The sequence below is a fragment of the Mycteria americana genome, chromosome 10 (genome assembly GCF_035582795.1).
Source record: "Mycteria americana isolate JAX WOST 10 ecotype Jacksonville Zoo and Gardens chromosome 10, USCA_MyAme_1.0, whole genome shotgun sequence".
In the NCBI taxonomy this organism is placed as follows: domain Eukaryota; kingdom Metazoa; phylum Chordata; class Aves; order Ciconiiformes; family Ciconiidae; genus Mycteria; species Mycteria americana.
In genome coordinates, this window is record NC_134374.1 from 16663821 (window position 1) to 16681981 (window position 18161).

Consider the following 18161-nt stretch of genomic DNA (forward strand, 5'->3'; position numbering starts at 1 on the left):
ATCTCTGCATCTTGCCCTGGGCTCTGCTGTTACATCCAGCTGAGTGCTGGGTTTGCAGCAGGCTTAGGGGCGCAAGCTCCCCATCACCTGCTTCATCAAGCTCCCCATCTCCTGCTTCATTGCCTCCCTTCTGATTTCCTCCCAAAATGGGGCTTTGCTGAGAAGCCCACAGACCTTGGCAGTGGCAGGGCTGCGTCGTGTTGTGACTGCTGCCATGTGTGCTGACTCACACTGTCTCCCTGTTTGCCCTTCCTCCCCCATTTCTCTTTCCACCTCTGCCCTCTCTTCTGTGCTTTTGAACGCAAAGTCTTTGGGGCAGAGACTTTATTCTGGCTTTGCACAGGGTTAGGGTGGTTCCAGGCACTGGATAGCCAAGCTCAGGGTTTCTCACTTTTCATTGTTCTTTCTTATGCCCAGGTTCCTGGAATGATGAATTATGTGTGAATCTCGGCTTTTTTAAACGAAGCTCTGTAGCCTTCCTGCAAGCTTGAGTTAGAGCGTGTAAATGGGATCAGACAGCAGTGCAGGAACCGGGGGCAGAAAAAGTGAAGAGTCACAATGTGCTATTAAAAAAAAAAAAAAAGCTGTTAAAAACCACAATTTGAGAAAGCCCTGACCTGAGATCTTTGAATCCCTGGCTTTGGAAAAGTCTTTCTATGGATAGAAATTCCTCAGTTCCATGTGCCCGTACAGGTTGCCAAGTGAATGTTCTCAATTTCCAGGCGCCATTTAAATTCTCCCATGTACTGTCAGCTTTCATGAGCAAAATAAAAAATGGGGAGCTCTCTTCACTGTCTGCGAGCTATCTTTGCATTTCCAGATTGCGCATTGCGGTGGGAAGTGGTCCCTCTCTGCCCTGGGCTGTTGGCGTCTCAGAAGTGATGTGACCGTGACTAGTATGTCCCAAGGGTGGTTGTACGCTTCCATTTTTTTCCCCCTTTAGCTTTTAATCAAGACCCCAGATTGACTTTGCCTCCTATTTTCTGTGTATTTCACCTACTTGGTCCTTTAGGATTTGTTGAAAAATTCAGGCTTTGCCAGGCTTTCCACGTAAGTGTATTACAGGGTTGCAACAGATGAGGCAGTAAATAGATAGGCTGTAAAATGCGCACTAAATTTTGGGGAACAGTTGTACAGTCTGAGGCAATGCATCTACATGTACATGTGGTTGGTGCTATTTCCTCTTCTTTCTTTAGCTAAAGGACCATCACTTTTAACATTCGGATCACTTGTGTCTCTCTAGCTGCTTTGTGAGCGTGGATGCGTGCACTGGGTAGATCTTCATTTCTGAGGAAGTGAGAAAACACCATGTCCCGGGTGCTGCCAAACCCGCAAGTTTTTCAGTGGAAAGCGGGGAGGAAGCGTTGCAGGGCCGGCTGTGCCGGGCGGAGGTGGAGCAGCACGTCTGTGTGTGTGCTGGCCGTTAGCGCCGTGAGAAGCGAAAGTCGAGCACGGAGCAGCTCTTGCGCCGGGCTGGGGGTTGCTCTGGGCTTGGCTTCCGCTGTGCAATGGGAAACGTGCTCTGGCAGCTGACATGGGGCTCGTGTCAACGCAAAGGGACGAGCAAATGGGTTAAAGCGGAGCCAAACCAGCCGGGTTTGCCATTTTTTTCTCTGGATATTATTTTAAATGAGAGCCAGCCTGAAAGGACTGAAAGTACAAAAGCTTTCTGATAGTTTTCCTTTGGCCACTGTTTTAAAAAACTCCTCGAATGAAACATTTTTCCTTCGCTTTCTGTACATTCACATCACTTGGATTATACCTGTTGTCATTCTGGGAGAAAAAGATCTCAGAAAAACATTAATCATATAATAAAAACATTGGCACCTTTGTATGGTGTACAACGCAGGACACTAAAGACAGGTGGCTATTGTTTTTCAGGCAATAAAAGTTTAAAATAGAGATGGCCTTTCCCATACTTCCCCACATGGGTATCTCCAGCTGTCATTGTGAACCTTTGTTCACAACAAGCAAATGTAAGGAATTTTGTAAGCTTTGCAAATGGATACAGAAAGGTGACAATTTAATCTGACTTTTTAAGATTCCCCCCTCTTGGTTAATGGGCAATTCCCTTGCTAAACCTTTCCTTCAGACTCTCCCTGGTGGTTTCTCTGCAGTGGGGGTTTGTGCTCGGGCTGGCAGAGGGCGGTAGGACAAGCAGGGCACTGAGGATGAGGACCTTTACTTGGGGTTTTCCTTGTGCCGGGCTCTTTGTGCTCGCACTTGGCCAAAGGCAGAGCCTTGCGTTGGTGTTTGTGGGCATGTTTCTGTTGAAGTCATTTCATTGAATTTCCTGTTGAAATGCCAGCCAACTTGCTTGTTGGTGGAGAGTCAATACTCTAATAGATAGGCTGTTGTTTTGCCTGTGCCGTTGTCCAAGGGGAGCGTTGTGACTCAGCCTGGATGGGGGCTCAAGCACGGCCGGCAACCCTCTTCCCCGTGCTCCGCATGGCCCCGTGCTCCCCATGGCCCCGTGCTCCGCACGGCCCCTGCTCAGGGGAGCAGCAGTCTCGGGGCAGAAGCAGAGGGACAGAAAGAGCGGTGTGTGGTTTTGGGAACAGGCTGGTGTGCAGGGCTTGAACCAGTGTTTTTTTTAAGAGAGGTGAGTGGGCTTATCCGGGAGGGTACACTGCTCTCCTGTTATCTTTGTTTAAAATCATGTTTACGGTTTTTCCCCTATGAGGTGTTTCCCACAGGCTTGATTTTGATCCCCGTGCAGTGGGCCGCGGTGCTTTGGGCTGGGAGCTGCTGCCGGGTGCGCTCGGGGTGCTGCAGCGGCGGGGGCTGCGGGAGAAGGCAGCGCACCCCAACCTGCCCACACTGCTGTTGTGCAAACGGTCAGAGGAACCCGAGGAGCATCGCAGTGCACCCGCCTGCCTGCCCTGGGTAAACAGCTGCTGCGTGTATGCGGGAGAACAGGATTGCTTTGAGAGCACTGCACGTTTTTTCCTGCAGAAATGGGTTGATTTTGTTGCTGGACTGGCAGCATTTCTTTGTACTTGGATATTGGCTTTCCCTGTGGAGGAATTTGTGGTTTCTAAGACTCTAATTGCTTTAGTGTAATAGTTTTTCCTCTGCTTTCGTAATGACTTTGGTGAGTGCCATCTGCTGTTGTGACAGCACCGGGCAGTGCGAGGCTGAGCCCTGGATGCCGGGAGGTGTGTGCTTTAACCAAGATCGTCAGAAAAACTAAGACTTTGAAATCTGATTTTCAGGGCTTAAAGCTGAAAGCCTCCAGCCCTGCTGAGACACTGGTCACTAGGGTGGGCCAAAGGGCAACAAATATTTGTGATGGCTCCCTCCTTACTCCGCAGGTCTGCTTGCAGGGCCATGGGCATGCCTGGCCCTGCTGGGCAGCCAGCATGGTTTGGGATGGACGAAGCAGTCTGTGTTTCCTCGATGGCAGGCAGGGGACAGGGCACACCCTTTCGTGAGCAGCTGCTTTGCTCGCAAACAGCTTGACCTACATCTTTTGGCTTCACTTTAGAGACATTGCTGTGGTTCCTGTCGTGGCCTGTGACAGCCTGGCTGCATCGTGCTGGGTGCGAGCACGGCCGGCGTAACGCCGTGCTGCAAGTGATGAAGGGCTGCTGTGTGCTGAAACAGGGAAATCGCACAGCTTGGGTAAGGAGAGCTCTAGGGACTGCATTTCTAACGGCCGTGGAGGAGAAATGCCTGTCTGCGGGTGCTGCAAAGCCCATCTGGGTGACAGCTCTCTGCAGCCCTGCAGGCACGTGTCCCTCACCCCCTGGAGCTCCCTGGGTCGTTGGCCGCCTGTCCCGGGACTCAGCACGGCCTCACGGGATACAGATCACAGCACCAGCCTGCACAACACGTTTTGTCCAATATCACTAAATCCACAAGAGTGGAAGGGCTGCAGTGAGTTATTTTAAGGAGCTTTTTCATATCTGTGGTGGGCAGTGCTGTACGGGTTTTGAAGCCTCTCATGTGAGGATGTGGGATCCTTTTCAGTCCTTACCCTTTAATTGTCATCGAATCCCACAAGGGTCACTGCCAGGACTTTGTCTTGCTGGTCACCAGAGATGTCAAAGCTAGAAAAGAAATGTTATCAAAACCCCAACTTTTAAAAAGAACAACTTTAGAAACAGAGTCCCAGTTTCAGGACCACATTGCAAAATAAAAAAGGACTAAAAATGTTGTGTCATCGGAAGGCCCAAGTTCTGTGTACCCAAAGCCACTATTTAATGCCATAGCGATGTGAAAGGCTCTTAGAGGGAATCTAATTTACCGTTACAGCTGCTGCCGGGGCGAGGTGAGACGGGGAGCTGGTGTAAGCGGAGCTCGGGCTCATGGCACTGCTTTAACCAGCTTAGGCTGCTGAGTTTTGCTGGGATTGCTGCAGTGATTAGCAGTGAGAAAAGTAAATTGGATGGGTTGGCAGAGAGCCGTACGCCTGGTCCATAGGGTCCTGCCTGGTCTTGTGGAGTGACTGAGCTTTGGGGATGCCTGGCCCCAGACCTGCAAATGGGAGAGCAGCTCATGAATGTCCTGTTAATTCACATTAATTTGCAAAGCTTGGCAAATTTTCAGAAGCGCGTAGTGTTATCCTGAAATAAGACCAGTGTTTCAGATGATTAACCAAATTCAATTAAGCATTTAAAGAGCATGAGATTAACTGAGAGGGAATGGGTTCCTTTTCTCCGTCTACCTGTTGGGTTTTTGGGACTCCTATTTTTCAGATGGTCTCTCTTCTTTTTTATGAGATTCCCGTGCAGCTCGGCTCCTGGATGCAGGAGCCAGAGGCACTCCACCTGCAGTGAGGCTGGCAGCACGCAGCACTGGGGCTGGCAGCCTTTGTCACCCCATGCCCCACGTCCCCCGTGGCCAGGGGAGCCGGGCAGCAGTGCCCGGCCACTCTGGCACACAGCGTGGGCTCTCTGCCGAGTGGCCTTTGTCTTTCCCCCCAGTGGTCTGGTGGGCTTCTCCCGCAGTGGCTGCAGTGCTTCTGCTGGTGCTAACACGGCACTGAGGCTTGTGAGGTTTCTTTCAGGACCGTGCGAGCAGTGAAGCAAAGTTTCCAGGGAGCGATTAAGAGGGAACTGCTTCAGATATCTGAGCTAATCCATGCTGGATTCCTGCAGCATGGAAAATAGACATTTTGAATGCAAAACTGCCTGGGGCAGGAGGTATATTTTCCCCAGCCAAGAGTAAGAGCTTCTTTGTGCACAGTCAGAAGCACGGCAGAGCGGGTGCTCGGCAAAAGGCTGTGCAGAAATTGCTCTGCCCAGAGCAATTGCTCTGCATGGGACCCAGGCGTCGCTTATATTAGTAAAACAGGCCTTAATTGCACATAGGCTCTGTGCTGTCCTCCATTAGAGAGATGCTGAGATGTTGTTCTGCTGCTGGGATGCAGTCCTGGGAAACACGGTGTGAAAGGTACCCGCCTTGCATTTCTGAAGTGCTGTGGGGAAAAGCTTTCATCTCAGTTTTGCTTTCTGAATGTATTAAAAGCTCACCAGTCATGCACCTGGGACAGAGGAATGGCCTCTGCTCGGTGGGGCTGGTCCTTTGGGTGAGAGAAGCCAGAGGCAGCCTAAGAGAGGCGACTGCCTTCGCTGCTCCAGCCCAATGGACCATCCAGGTCTGCTACAGACCCTGGATTTTTATTCTTTTTTTAGCATGTACCAGAGTATGGCAAAAAAGGAATTTTTTTTTCAATTCTTTGATTTTTTTTTTTAAAGGTGCTGGTGTCTGAGAAGGTATCACCATACAAATATTATCTGCAACATTTCAGAAAAATATTAAAACAAGATTAAAATATGACCATCCCCAAATAGCTCTTGCCTGGGGCCATTACCCCCTTGCGTGACAACTGCCTCCCCAAAGTCCCAGCACCAGCTCCACTTCAATGCAGGAGACGCTCAGCTGTCATTAAAGCAAACCCTGGCTCACATTTGCTGCAAAGGGCTTGAAAACATTACTTAATGCATCCCAGAGACTCAGGAGCCAAAGGCACAGCTATACAGAGACCCTTTGGCTATGACTGTTTTTGGAAGAGCAATATTGATTTTTTGGCTTATCTCACACGTCATAGGCAGTATTGGGCTGTTTGGACGCTTGGTGGTGCAGCAGTTTACCCCGTGGTGTTACATGGTGCTGAGCTTTTGATCCTCATTTTGGACTCATTTTCTCAGGCTGCAGGTTTTGCTGTCTTCAGTGAGAGACCTTGTACTGGTCTCGTTTTTAACTCGGGGATCGTGCTATGTGAATAGTTCATTCTGGCAAAACCATTCAGCTGGGGGGTAAAGTTTGCTACCGATGGGGAGGCATCCGATGTTCCTCTTCTGAGGGTGGAGAGCTCAAACACGCCATCCTGCAAGGGTGTTATTGCCAGAGGCGTGTGCCATCCAGGCATCACGAGGCTGCTGGAAGGGTTTCATAAACACTGTCCATGGCACGGCCAGGCATCAACAGCCTTTTAGTCAAGATTCAAAACAAGGCAAAGTTGATGTATCTGAATTTGCTTCCCCTTTTATTATGACCATTCATACACAGAGTCATGAGTTTGCTTTTGGTCTAAAGTTTAATTTTCAGAACTGCAGTGCTAAGTGCCTGACTCTTCCTTATGAAATCTAAAGTCTAGGACTGGGCAGCTAGGATGACATCTTCCTACTTCAGAAGCTTGTGTTTTTCTCACGTTTTTTTAAGTTCTGTTCTCTAGACTTGTAACACGGACAAAAATACTGCAATAGCCAACATAGTGGCATTCTCCTAATAGTTTTTACTCGTGACTCGAGGGATTTTGGAGAAGTTCATTTTGCTTCCCAGAAACATAAGTCAGAGCAAAACCAGGCCCCAGATTTTTCCAGCCTTCGGCTGTGGCTGAGGTGTAATTTATGGAGAGGGTTTTCCTGCCTTTCCAGAGGGATGCCTCTCTTCCTTCCACGGGGCAAGATTCCTGCTCTGGAGGTCGTAGCAGCCGGCTTGCTCTCATCTCGCCGGCAGCGTGTTTCCAGAGAGAGCACAACTCTCATCAGCTCCTCTAGCAAAACCAGCTTCGAGCCGAGTGGAGCCAGTGTGGGGGGCTGTATTTCTTCTGAGCTATACGGATGAGCTGCTCATACATAAAGACGCTGAAGCTTGCAGCTGTTAAAGCTGTGGCCTGTCCAGGAGGATTTCTTGCTCCATTAAGAAATCAGAGACTGTGCTTGGACCAGAGCAGCACAGTGCTTTGTTTCTTCCCATAACTTATTACCAGGCACAAATAACTTAACCCCTTGCTTCTCTCTCTGCAAAACATGCACATCGGTGGTTACCTGCATCACATGAGTGATTCAGTGATTGCTGAATTAACGAGCAGCCCATTGGTAACACGGTTTGAAATTGTCAGGCTAAATTAAGCACAAGATGTTGGTTATTTTATATATTATATATATGTAAATTTTGTCATCTTCTCTTTTTCCTGCAGGAGAAAACCAAAGTGGTTGAACCCTTGGACTATGAGAACGTGATCCTTCAACGCAAAGTTCAGATCTACAGTGATCCCCTCCGGGACCTGCTTATATTTCCGATCGAAGATGTATCTGTGAGTTTGCACTGGCTGTTTCTCATGTTTGAGGCTCACTCATCTCCAGTCCTGCTTACCCTGGAAAATTTCCACTGTTAACCACATGTTGATTTTGGCTGCATTACTGACGCATAAAACCGAAATGACCCACTGGCGATTTGGGCCCACCACATTTATTTAAAGCAAGTATCAAGCCCTGAAGACCCAGTTTGCACTGAAACCATATTCTCCTTTTCCCTGCAGATCTCAGTCATCGGTCGACAGAGAAGGACTGTCCAGTCTACAGTGCCAGAAGATGCTCTAAAGAAAGCTCAGAGTCTCTTCGTCAAAGAGGTAGGGGCAAAAGTCCACGCAACGCCTGCCTTCAGCACTTTCTCCCTTGGGCAAGATGCTCTGCTGTAGCTCCTGGTCTGTGAGGCTGCAGATCACTTAGTTTTTCCTGTGTGGGAAGCACCGGTCACTGGCAGGCTGGCCACACGAGATAGCTCTCGCACGTGCCTCTTGTACGGTGCTTCTTTCCAGTGGGTTTTGTACGCAGCAGACAAGGCGTGTGGCTTTGCACCGCCTGCCTGAGCAGCAAGGCTCGAGGCGTGCAGCAGGGCAGGGGGTGGGCTACACAGCCTCCCCGGAGCATCCGGAGTGCCACGGGTTTGTTCGGTAAAGTGCTGCTCTCTAGGACCATTCCCTCCAAGTGCAGTGAAACTAAATGCCAAGCGATGGTCGATGTCGAGTTAGAGGCACTACATTTCCGAGGGCAGAAAATTGGTGGTTTCTGGAAAACAGTTCCCTCCCAAATCACTACTCCTTTTTTAAAGCCTTGGAGCGATGTAAATACAAAATCAGTAGCTGTGTGGCAGGCCAGATGTGATGTGATTTTGTCTCTATGCTAAAAGATTCCTTATGAAATTCTCTACTGCGATGCCAAACAAGTGAAGCAGCTTGTTTGGACCCTTTCTGCTTGTGCTTACCTCACCCAGCAGTCTGTAACCTTTCAGACTTGTGCATGGTTTTGTTTTGCTTGGTGTAGCTTTCAAAGAGCTGTATTGTTTTCCTTTCAGTGCATTAAAACCTACAGCTCAGACTGGCACGTGGTAAACTACAAGTATGAAGAATACTCAGGAGACTTTCGGATGTTGCCCTGGTAAGTGTCGTGCTCCCTTGGAATACTAATAATGGGTCACAGGACTGGGGTTTGATCAGGCTGAGGAGAAACAATCTGCCCTCTTTCCTGATGCCTGTCCCACAAGCAGCCTCCCCTCCAGAGGTATGTCACTCTGAAGGTTAGAGAGCCAGAGGTTCGGGTTATCACGCCGTTGTCACTCAGCTGTGTCAGGGAGATGCTGACAATATTGCCAGCATGGGTCATTACTTCACATCCTATCCACCAGCGTGCAAACAGCCCTCCCCATCTAGGATGGGGATGGACTACAGTCTGGGCCCGTGGCAGGATAAATAGTGTTGGCGGTGTCTGCTCATCCCAAATTGGGAGCCTTGTCCCCCTGGGCTGATGTTCTCTGCATGCTAGACACGGTGTTCCCATGCTGAGCAGATCCTCTTTGTGCCCCCCTGTCACTGAGATGTTGCTTTACAACTTCAGTCCGGTGGTGTAGTACTGCTATTAATGCTGGCAGTGCTGGAGAGTTGTGTGCTCTGAAATGCGGGGCTGTGCCAGTGATCCCAGCCCCAAAGCTAATCGAGTTTTTCAGACAGGCGTGTACATCTCGGATTTCTGCTGGATTGTTATTTTCTCAGTGGTGGCGCCTGCTCTGCTCTCGCTCCCCACGCTCCCTGCGTGTCTGGACCACTGTTCAGGCTGCTCGTGTGCTGGCAGCTTGTTAAATGCTTTTTCTTGTTAATTGGCTGAAGTGGGTCTGTTCTGAGGATCTTGCAGGGAAGTGAAGCAGCAATGGGGCAACGGTGTTGATCAAACCATATTAAAATTTGTGAATAACCTTGCAGTCTGATCTTGCTTCTTTTTTAGCAAGATGGAAGACAGACTGGCCTGCTGCATCTCTGTGTTCCATAGATGCAAGTCAGCAAAAACTCTGCAGAATCAGACGGCTAACACAGAGAAAGCTAATTACATACTGCTTGTGCTTAACTTCCATGAAATGCACTCAGAAGTTAGCTTTCTCCAGCTGTAAGGGGCTGTAGGTCTCTTGAAATCTATCTTCTGCAGGAGGACAGTTCTGCTGTGCTCTGTAGTCTGCAGTTTGGCTATTGCTTCTGGATCCAGCATCAGCTGCTGGCTCGGAGGACCCTCGTTTCCCAGTCATTAAAAATGAAAATGTGTTGTGATTTCAGCAAATCCTTTAGGCCAGACAAGATTCCAAGCCATGTGTTTGAAATTGATGAAGACTTTGAAAAGGACGAGGTAAGGAGATTTATTTTTTTTTACGTATTCTGCTCTAAGATCTGTTAGAAAGCAGGTTTCACAAGGCAAAGTCAGAATTCAGTTCCCAGGAATGGTTTTCTGGTGAGATGCTTCATACTGTGAAGATGGGACCAAAACTGAGACAGTGGTTTATTTCAAAGTATGACAAGATAATCTCTTGGAGCCAAGGGTCTCCTAAATTGTCTGGAAGATTGAGCATAATATTTCTCATGGCTTTTTCACTTGAAACAGTGCAGCAGCAGAAGAGAAAAAAAGGAAGCCAAACAATTACTAAGTAAAATTCTTCATGTCCGGAACAAAAAGTGGGCAATTTGGTTTTCAACTACACTGCAATATCGGGGTCCTCCTCTTAAAAAATTCTGTGCTCTGCCACATAACCTGCAATTCTTAATCAGTCACTTCTACCCAAATATGCACAGTGTGTCAGTCCCATTCTATATATACTGTGCAAATGTTCAGAGGCTTTTGCTTCCTCTGGAAGTTGGCATGTTTGTGCTCACCTGGTTGCAGGGAGGATTTGCAGCCCTGGAGCTCTTCCATGGGGGTGCGCTGGGGCTCTGACAGCTGGGACATCTCAAACCTGGTCATCATTTTGGACGATGTAGATGCCATGTTTCCCTGTACATGTAGCATTTTCTACAAAAGGGAGGGGTAGCATGTTTCTGTCTTAAGTACAATGTGAAGCTTAATTCATGCACGTGACATTAAGAAGTTTTCATTTACAGTGGGAAGGGTTTAGCCAAACCATTTAAAATCTGCATGGCACCAAGATGCTGCTGCTGAAGAACTTACAGAGGGAAGGGAAGAAGAACAGAAGAAAAGAGAAGTTTCTTTCTTGCAGAGCTGAAGATTTGAAGGGGCTGTTTCATGCACGTTTCTCACAATTGCTGTGTATGTCCCAGCACATCTCAGGTCTAGGCTGGGATGGCTTCTTTGTAAACGGAAACGTATTTTCAAGTTTGGCCTTACTTTTTTTGGCTGTGTTGTTGGTTTGCATTACATCGTTAACTTGAGCTGTTACCTCTTTAATAATATCTAATCTGGGCTGGAGACAGAGTTGTGCACTATGTTATCAGCTTGCCTCTGAAAAAAGTAAAAGAACAAAAATATGCTATCAAAATTTGATGCAGACCTTTTTTCTTCTGGTCAGTGTCCAAATACTCAAACAAGTGAAGTTACTGAGGTTGGCTGTGGAAGAGTATTCCCAGTGTGTTGGCAGATATTTTGGCATTTATCTCTTTTGGCATGGCCATATCTAAAGGATTCTGTCACAGTTTCCTGATGGAGCGTTTACATTAGAATTATGTAATGGAAATTCAAGTAAAAGAAATCTCTTGATGAAAAAAAGGTGAACCATTATAAAGGAGAAATCATGGGTTGTTTTACCCGAGGAAATAAAGCATTAGGCAATTTACTTTGTCATTGGAAGTTTGACAAGAAAAGAGTGAAAACCTGCCATTTGGGATGCAGGAAACGATATAAATCAGTCCCTTCACAGCTCATCGACAGGCAGTCCAGGTCCACTTCTGCTGCTGAGTCACTAGAAGTCCCAGGGTGAGGTTTTTTTCATCAGTCCGGGATCTCATTTCCCTCCTCCCCAGTGGAGGTCACAGTCAGGTATGGATGGAGAGCCGTTCTCCCTTTCTGGGACCACAGGACAGGAGCAAAGATGGAAATCCCAGCTGGTACACCAAGAAGAGCCTGGCTGGGTCACTTGAAACTTTGTTTTGATAAATGTGAAACCAGATAGCTACATTTCAGCTATTGGGGTTTGATGGTTTTGCCTAAATTTAAAAAGGAGAGTGGATTTATACAAAAGGAAATGACAAAATAAGTCTGGAGTTCTGCATTTTGCAACTTTCTAAAAAGACCATTTTGAAAACTTCCTTGTTCCCCAGGTTTTTGAAATACTGCCTAAGAACCAACATGCATTTCCTCATTGCAAAATTGCTGTGCAGTTCTGTCAGCGTAGATGTAATCTTTCTTGTTTAAAGGTGGCCCAAACTAGCCTGTTTTGCCTCTTTCTTGGAAAGAGATAACCCTGAATTTTTTTGTGATAACACTGTACGTGTAGCTGTACGTTGCACGTACATTCTACATGTCACTGTATTGCTGTAGCTGCTGTATTGCTTTCCAGGGTGGACACATCCCTTGTGTCCAAGGGGAATTTTGCAGTTCACCTGACCTCCTCTTTTTCTGATCTTTTGCTCTCTTTCAGGATTCCTCGTCCCTGTGCTCCCAGAAGGGTGGTGTGATAAAGCAAGGCTGGCTGCACAAAGCAAATGTAAATAGCACAATCACTGTTACCATGAAGGTGAGTTTGATCCAGCATTATGTTAATCGTGAACGAGGCATGAGGTTAAGTTCAGACCACATCTCTAAAGCTAGCAGGAGCGCAACGCGTGGGTTTGGGTTTGGATGGGCATCTGTCCCTCTTGTAGAGTATCCCAAGGTGCACTCGAAAACCCAGTCTGGTAACAGCTTTTGACCCTTCCCTCCCCAGAATATAAGACCAATGCACTTCAAATCACGGCAGGCAAGCTGAACAAAAAGGCAAAGCGAGTTCTAGTAAACCACGATCGTTTTCTGAATGAGCAGCTGAGGCCCAGAAGATGAAGGCAATTTAAATAACTGAAGCAGCTGCCCTGCAAAGGAGACTTTCTGAATTGATAGTTTCCTTGCTGGTAGGAAATATGTAAGGAAGCCAGCTTTAAATTGAAATGACAAGTCTTTGCTTTAAAAGCAGGGGTGATATCATTGAGGAGATGGAGCATTACTGACCTAGAAGCAACAGCTGCATTGTCTCCTCTTCTCCGCTGTGTGTAATCCAGCGTGACATTGCTTAGATTTTGCAATGGAGGTTTTTAATAGTTTCACCACAGGTTTTTGCTGTGGCAGTGAGCGCATCTGTTGTTCCACCACGCAGCTGCCTTGTTACAGCATAGAGAGAATATCGGGGAGTTATGCTCAACTGTGCAGCTGAAGGATGGCTGCAGTGAGGCTGCTTTGTAAGGATATTAGTAAATCTCAAAAAGCTCAGTTGTTCTGAGGCTTGATTCAATGAGTTATGCTTTCATAAGAAGTGGAACAGGACCGTTCATAGGGCAAATTTTAATTTGAGTTTTAAAATGACTACTCATGAGCTTGAAGGAGATAGACAGAAGAGGGTTTTCTGATGCTCTCCTTTTTCCGAGCAGCAAGGTTGAAGCCATTTCTACTCCTGTAACTTCTGGAGAAGGTATCATATATGCTCAAAGCAGTTACTTGGGTCCATTCTTGACTGAGCCTCTTGTGGTACTGTTGGCCTCAGTGCCCAGCACCTCAGACCCACCTTTCAGAGTTGTTATCTGCACTACACTGGCTTCAGTTCAATTAATAAGATCCACAGAATCTCTCGTGAAACTCAGATATCAAAGTACCGAAAATCAGTAGCCATTTTCTGCGCTGGTCCTTGTCACTTCTGTGTCTTACAAAACACCTCCTAAGGCACGTGTGAGAAATCGGAGGACTTTGAACGTCTTCAGCCTTATCACCACTTTGAGAGGCTGCTGTGCTATCGCAGAAGCAGACACACCCATCTTTTGGGTGCTGGTTCTTTCGTTGCTGTGACATGCTGGTACCTCACACTGCTGCTAAGCATGTGCAGAGTGTATTTTGTGGAGAGCTAGCCCATGAGCAAACTTTAATTAGGCTACAGCTGCCAACCTTTATTTCAGAATAACCTTTCCTTTGCAGAGAACTTCCCTGGTTTGGCCCAGCTCTCTTGCTGTCTGTTTTGCAGCGTGTCAGTGTGCTGCGCTACAACCACGGTGTCAGGATTTTCTCTCTTTCTTTCTTTCATCTCTGCCCAAATGGATTTTGCCAGTTCTCTACCATCCCTCTGCAATTGCAGTGCTCACGAACGGTGTCTGTAGCCTGAGCAGAGGGGATGTTCCCTCTGCTCCTAGGTTTATAGTATTCATTTCAAATTGATCATAGTCTTTCTGACAGTTCCTTCTGACAGCACTGCTTACAAGGGGGGGCAGATCATAGGAACAGTGTTTGCTGCTTGCTTCTGCATTCGCTTTTCAACAGAATTCAGAAGATGCAAATGGTTTAGCATGAAATCCCATACCCACGAGGGATATCAACACTGTAATATGAAGAGAGAGATCTATCATGAGTTTCTGTAGCATCCACTGCCAAAGTTTCTGAGATTGATTCAGTGAAGTGCTAAATCAGTGTTTAAGCTGGCTTAACACTAAGCATACTTAGATTCCCATGTATTTTTATGCTTTGTTGAACTAAGGTTTAGTTAGCCTTATAAAACGTAAAGCTCGACACCCCTTGGAGCATCTCTACAGCTAACTACTCATCTAAATGATGCCAGAGGTTACCTTTCAGAGGGCTTAGGTTACTGTTCAGAGCGCAATGCTCCCTTCCAGTTCTGTGCAAGGGAGTGGTTTTACTGAACATGTGCTAGTGTCAGTAATGATGGGAGCAGGAAATTACTAGTAGTCTCCCGTCTGGGATGAAAAATGCTGTTTATTCATAGATCTTCCAGATATGCAGAACAGTGGAAATACTCACAGTGCCGCTTGCCCCGGCTTCCTTTGTGATTCTCCTAACACAGATATCCAGCAACTGTGAAATGCACCCTGCCTGCTCCTTACAGACCTGACAGCATATGGTGCTACCATAATTGCTGCCAAAACGTTCTCCTGAATTATAGTCAATGCCTTTTGGCTGACAAACATGAAGGACGATGTTCTGAGATACTGGAGAGCTTTTGTTTCATAAAAATCAGTAGCTCAAACATAGGAACACTTCTCCCAAACTTACTGCTTTTTGAGGTGAGAACTGAACACTAAGCCAAAGCCACTTCATGAAAATAGGTTTGTATTAAAAAAAAAAAAAAAAACAAACCCACAAAAAACCAAGCAGTTGAATGGATTACAGTGTCCCTTGGCTTGCATTTGAGTGCTAGGAATTTCCACATGTCTGTTCCAAAGTCTTCCGGAGAATTGCTTTGTAATTCTAACTGAGATTTTTATCAAAAAGGCTCTGGAAATACCTGCTCTAGGGTGGGATGAATCTTCAAGCGATGTGCTGATCTGAATTTACTGTGCAGCATTACTTTGTAAAGATAAATGAGGCTGGAGCCAGCTGAGAGACGAGCTGGAAGCCCTGGGGCTTTGCTTTAGATGGGCAAACTTATAATAACAACAAGGACATTAAAATTAAAGATGACGAAATCTCTCTTTATAAAACCAAGTCATACTCAAAGGGGTGAATCTGCAACACTCTAGGGTCATCAGTGTTTCTTGTTACAGTATTTTCTCAATAGCAGGAGGGCAGATACTAAAACTGTAGCTGTGTATGATACACAACAGAGTGAATACTTGCATGAGCAAGACTTTGTACTTTTGCAGGTATTCAAGAGGAGGTATTTTTACTTGTCACAACTCACCGATGGCTCCTATATTCTTAATTCCTACAAAGATGAGAAAATTTCAAAAGAATCCAAAGGCTGTATTTTCTTGGACGCTTGCAATGATGTTGTTCAGGTAGGTGTGCTTTCTGCATAGCCATACATGGGCTTCTGCATTGCTAGTTCCGAGACAGACGTGCTTTCTCAAGGTCTGTGCCATCGACGGGTGAAGGCATGGATTTACAAACTAACCCAGAGCTGGTTTGCTCTGTCAGCTAATCTGATTAAAAGGCAGGCATGGCGTTTCATAAGGGTGCCATACTTTTGGCCAGGAAGACAGCAAGTGGAAGAACTGCTGTCGGAGTAAAATGGAAGCATTTCATCATTACCTTATGTGCTTTCTCCCTGCGCTGTCCATCTCCTTTACCTGGTTATCGTAGGTCAGGTGCCTTCCAAGACACCCTGAGGGTTGAAGCCAGTAAGTAATTGGTGTGACTTAGTCTTGGGCACCTTCCTCCTCTGTTTGCTGCTCGCACCAGCTTCTTGTTTCTTAAGTTACATCCTGATAAGTCCATGCAAACATGCAGCCCTTTGGGACTTATGACCTGCAAAGGGCTTGTAAGGTTTTAGGAGTAGGTATTCATACAGGGCTTAAACCTGGGTTTGCTTTGTTATGCTGAGAGTGAAGTGCAGCAGTGGATTGCTGCTGCGCCTTCTGCCGCTCCTGTCTCTGCAGAAGCTTCAGGCACCAAGTGTGGTGGAGCTGGTACAGGGCAGCTTAAATTACTCCGGTGGTTTGATTCAGCATGGATGAGTCAGAGCTGTGTGTTTCCGTTTATCTTTCTGAACACAGTAAAAGCAGTAGCGCACACGCCTCAGTGATGTACAGGATGTACTTCCCAAGTTGCATCAGATTTGCCTTGACTTCTGGTTGGAAAATGCTGTTTAAAGGCCAGCAGAGCTCAGAAAAGTTGCGCTGAACCACTTGCTTTTAAGATAGATGCCTCTGAGTGTCCTGGAGTGCAATGTTACTTACTGTGTCAGACAAACCCAGTTTCTAGCTTCTCTGGGTAAATATTAAAGGTCTGATGACAGAAGAAGGAGCTTGCTCCTGCTCCTCAGTGCAACGTCTGTGGTTCAGTCTGGCTTTCTTCCACTTTCAGAGTAGCTGGCAACCACGGAGCTGCATACTGCTTGATCACAGCCATGAAGCCCTTTGTGATTACTGCAGGAGAGGCGCTGTGTCAAGGAGGGTGCTTGCATTGTATTTCATAATATTTCAGTTCAGGATGCTTTCACAGAGAGGAGCCTTACGGCAGGTACTGTGCTGAGTCGTTGAGGAAAGTGCAATACAAATCTTGCTCTTTCTTGTTTGTTTGTTCAGTGTCCTAAAATGCGCCGTTACGCATTTGAACTCAAAACAATAGACAAGTACAGCCACTATCTCGCAGCTGAAACTGAGCAGGAGATGGAAGAGTGGCTGGTAACTCTGAGAAAGATCATTCAGAGCAATATTGAGAGTTCGGTGCAAGAGAAGAAAGACACTGCAGAATCTGTGCAAGGTCAGTTTATTTATAAACACCTACCTTCACCCTTCTCCAGCAGGATGCAAGCAGTGTGCCTGGAGAACTGTATACTTTTCTTTCTGGATTAATAGCAAGAATTGTGGCTGACACACGATATCATGCAAAAGGGTTTACTATAATGTAGACAATAGTCTGAGGAATAAAAGTGGAGGGAAATGTGACCCTTCCTCTGGATGGGAACTCCACGGCAAAGTTTCAAGACTCCAGGAGAATTGGCTCTGTACTGAAGTTCTGCTTTGGAAAGACCTAGCAGGCTGTAATAGTACACTCTGGTACTAGTAATGTATGGAAAAATCTTACTCCTGAGGAATGGAAAAGTCTCCATAAACCATTTCTGTGCTATTGTAAACAAATATTGCAGGATGCTTTCTGGCAGAACAGTGCTCCTGCAGTTGTTTTGACCATCTGGTTTTTGTGTCCTTGCAGATGATGAATCAAGCACACAAGGAAAATCAGAGAACATCCTGGAGAGCCTGGAAAGAAGCATGCATCCGGAGCTGATGAAGGTATCGTGTTCGCAGAGATCGCTCTCCCAGCCCATAGTTCTCTCCACCATGTCTATAAAAAGGGTTTTCCACTTCCTGTGTCTTCAGCTCTGGGGGAGCTGGGCAGGCACCCAGTGCTGCTGGGATCTCTGTTATCTCACTACCTGTCTCATGGATGGAGCTCCATGGTTTGAGGCTGCACGTTCCTCCCCTCCAAGTGTGGGGCCCTTAAGGAAGAACCAGACTTAGAGCAAATGAAGGGCCGTTGTGGCCGGTACTGCTCATTTCTGCTCAGCAGGGATGACCATCCTGGCTGAGGGGCAGTTAGGTGGCAGCCGCCTCCTATATGATCCAGAGTGTGGTTGTCTGCTTCTGTTTGCTTTCTCATTTGGCAGAGCCTCATCGCTTTACTGTCATTGCACCATATTGGTGACTACATCTTTGCATTGTCTCATGTATCACAAAGGGAACCTGAAAAATATTTATTTTGTTTTGCTTCCATTCTTTCCAAATAACAAATGTTTACCTCTGTGTGGCCAGGCAGTAATATCAATGCTTTCCTTTGTCCTAGTACGGAAGAGAAACAGATCAGCTGAACAAATTGAGCAGAAATGATGGAAGACAAAACCTCTTTTCTTTTGACCCAGAAGTCCAGGTAAACATTTCCGTGTTTGCAAATGGGAGGTTTTGCTCTCTGTAAGAGCTCCCTTGGTGTTGTGCCTCCCCTGTTCCCTTGCATGGCCACAGCGTTCGCCTG

The 18161-nt window shown here is 46.7% G+C and overlaps 1 protein-coding gene across 6 annotated transcripts in view; it reads left to right on the top strand.

The window, feature by feature from the left end:
* DOCK11 (dedicator of cytokinesis 11) overlaps window positions 1-18161 on the top strand; it is an 86932-nt gene that overhangs the window by 11541 nt on the left and 57230 nt on the right. For all 6 annotated transcript variants that reach the window (XM_075513477.1, XM_075513472.1, XM_075513473.1 and 3 more), the window contains exons 2-10: window positions 7430-7546; window positions 7772-7861; window positions 8587-8669; window positions 9833-9902; window positions 12142-12237; window positions 15335-15469; window positions 16718-16895; window positions 17346-17425; window positions 17976-18059. In XM_075513477.1, the coding sequence (XP_075369592.1) occupies window positions 7430-7546; window positions 7772-7861; window positions 8587-8669; window positions 9833-9902; window positions 12142-12237; window positions 15335-15469; window positions 16718-16895; window positions 17346-17425; window positions 17976-18059 (933 nt within the window). The remainder of the gene's footprint in view (window positions 1-7429; window positions 7547-7771; window positions 7862-8586; window positions 8670-9832; window positions 9903-12141; window positions 12238-15334; window positions 15470-16717; window positions 16896-17345; window positions 17426-17975; window positions 18060-18161) is intronic.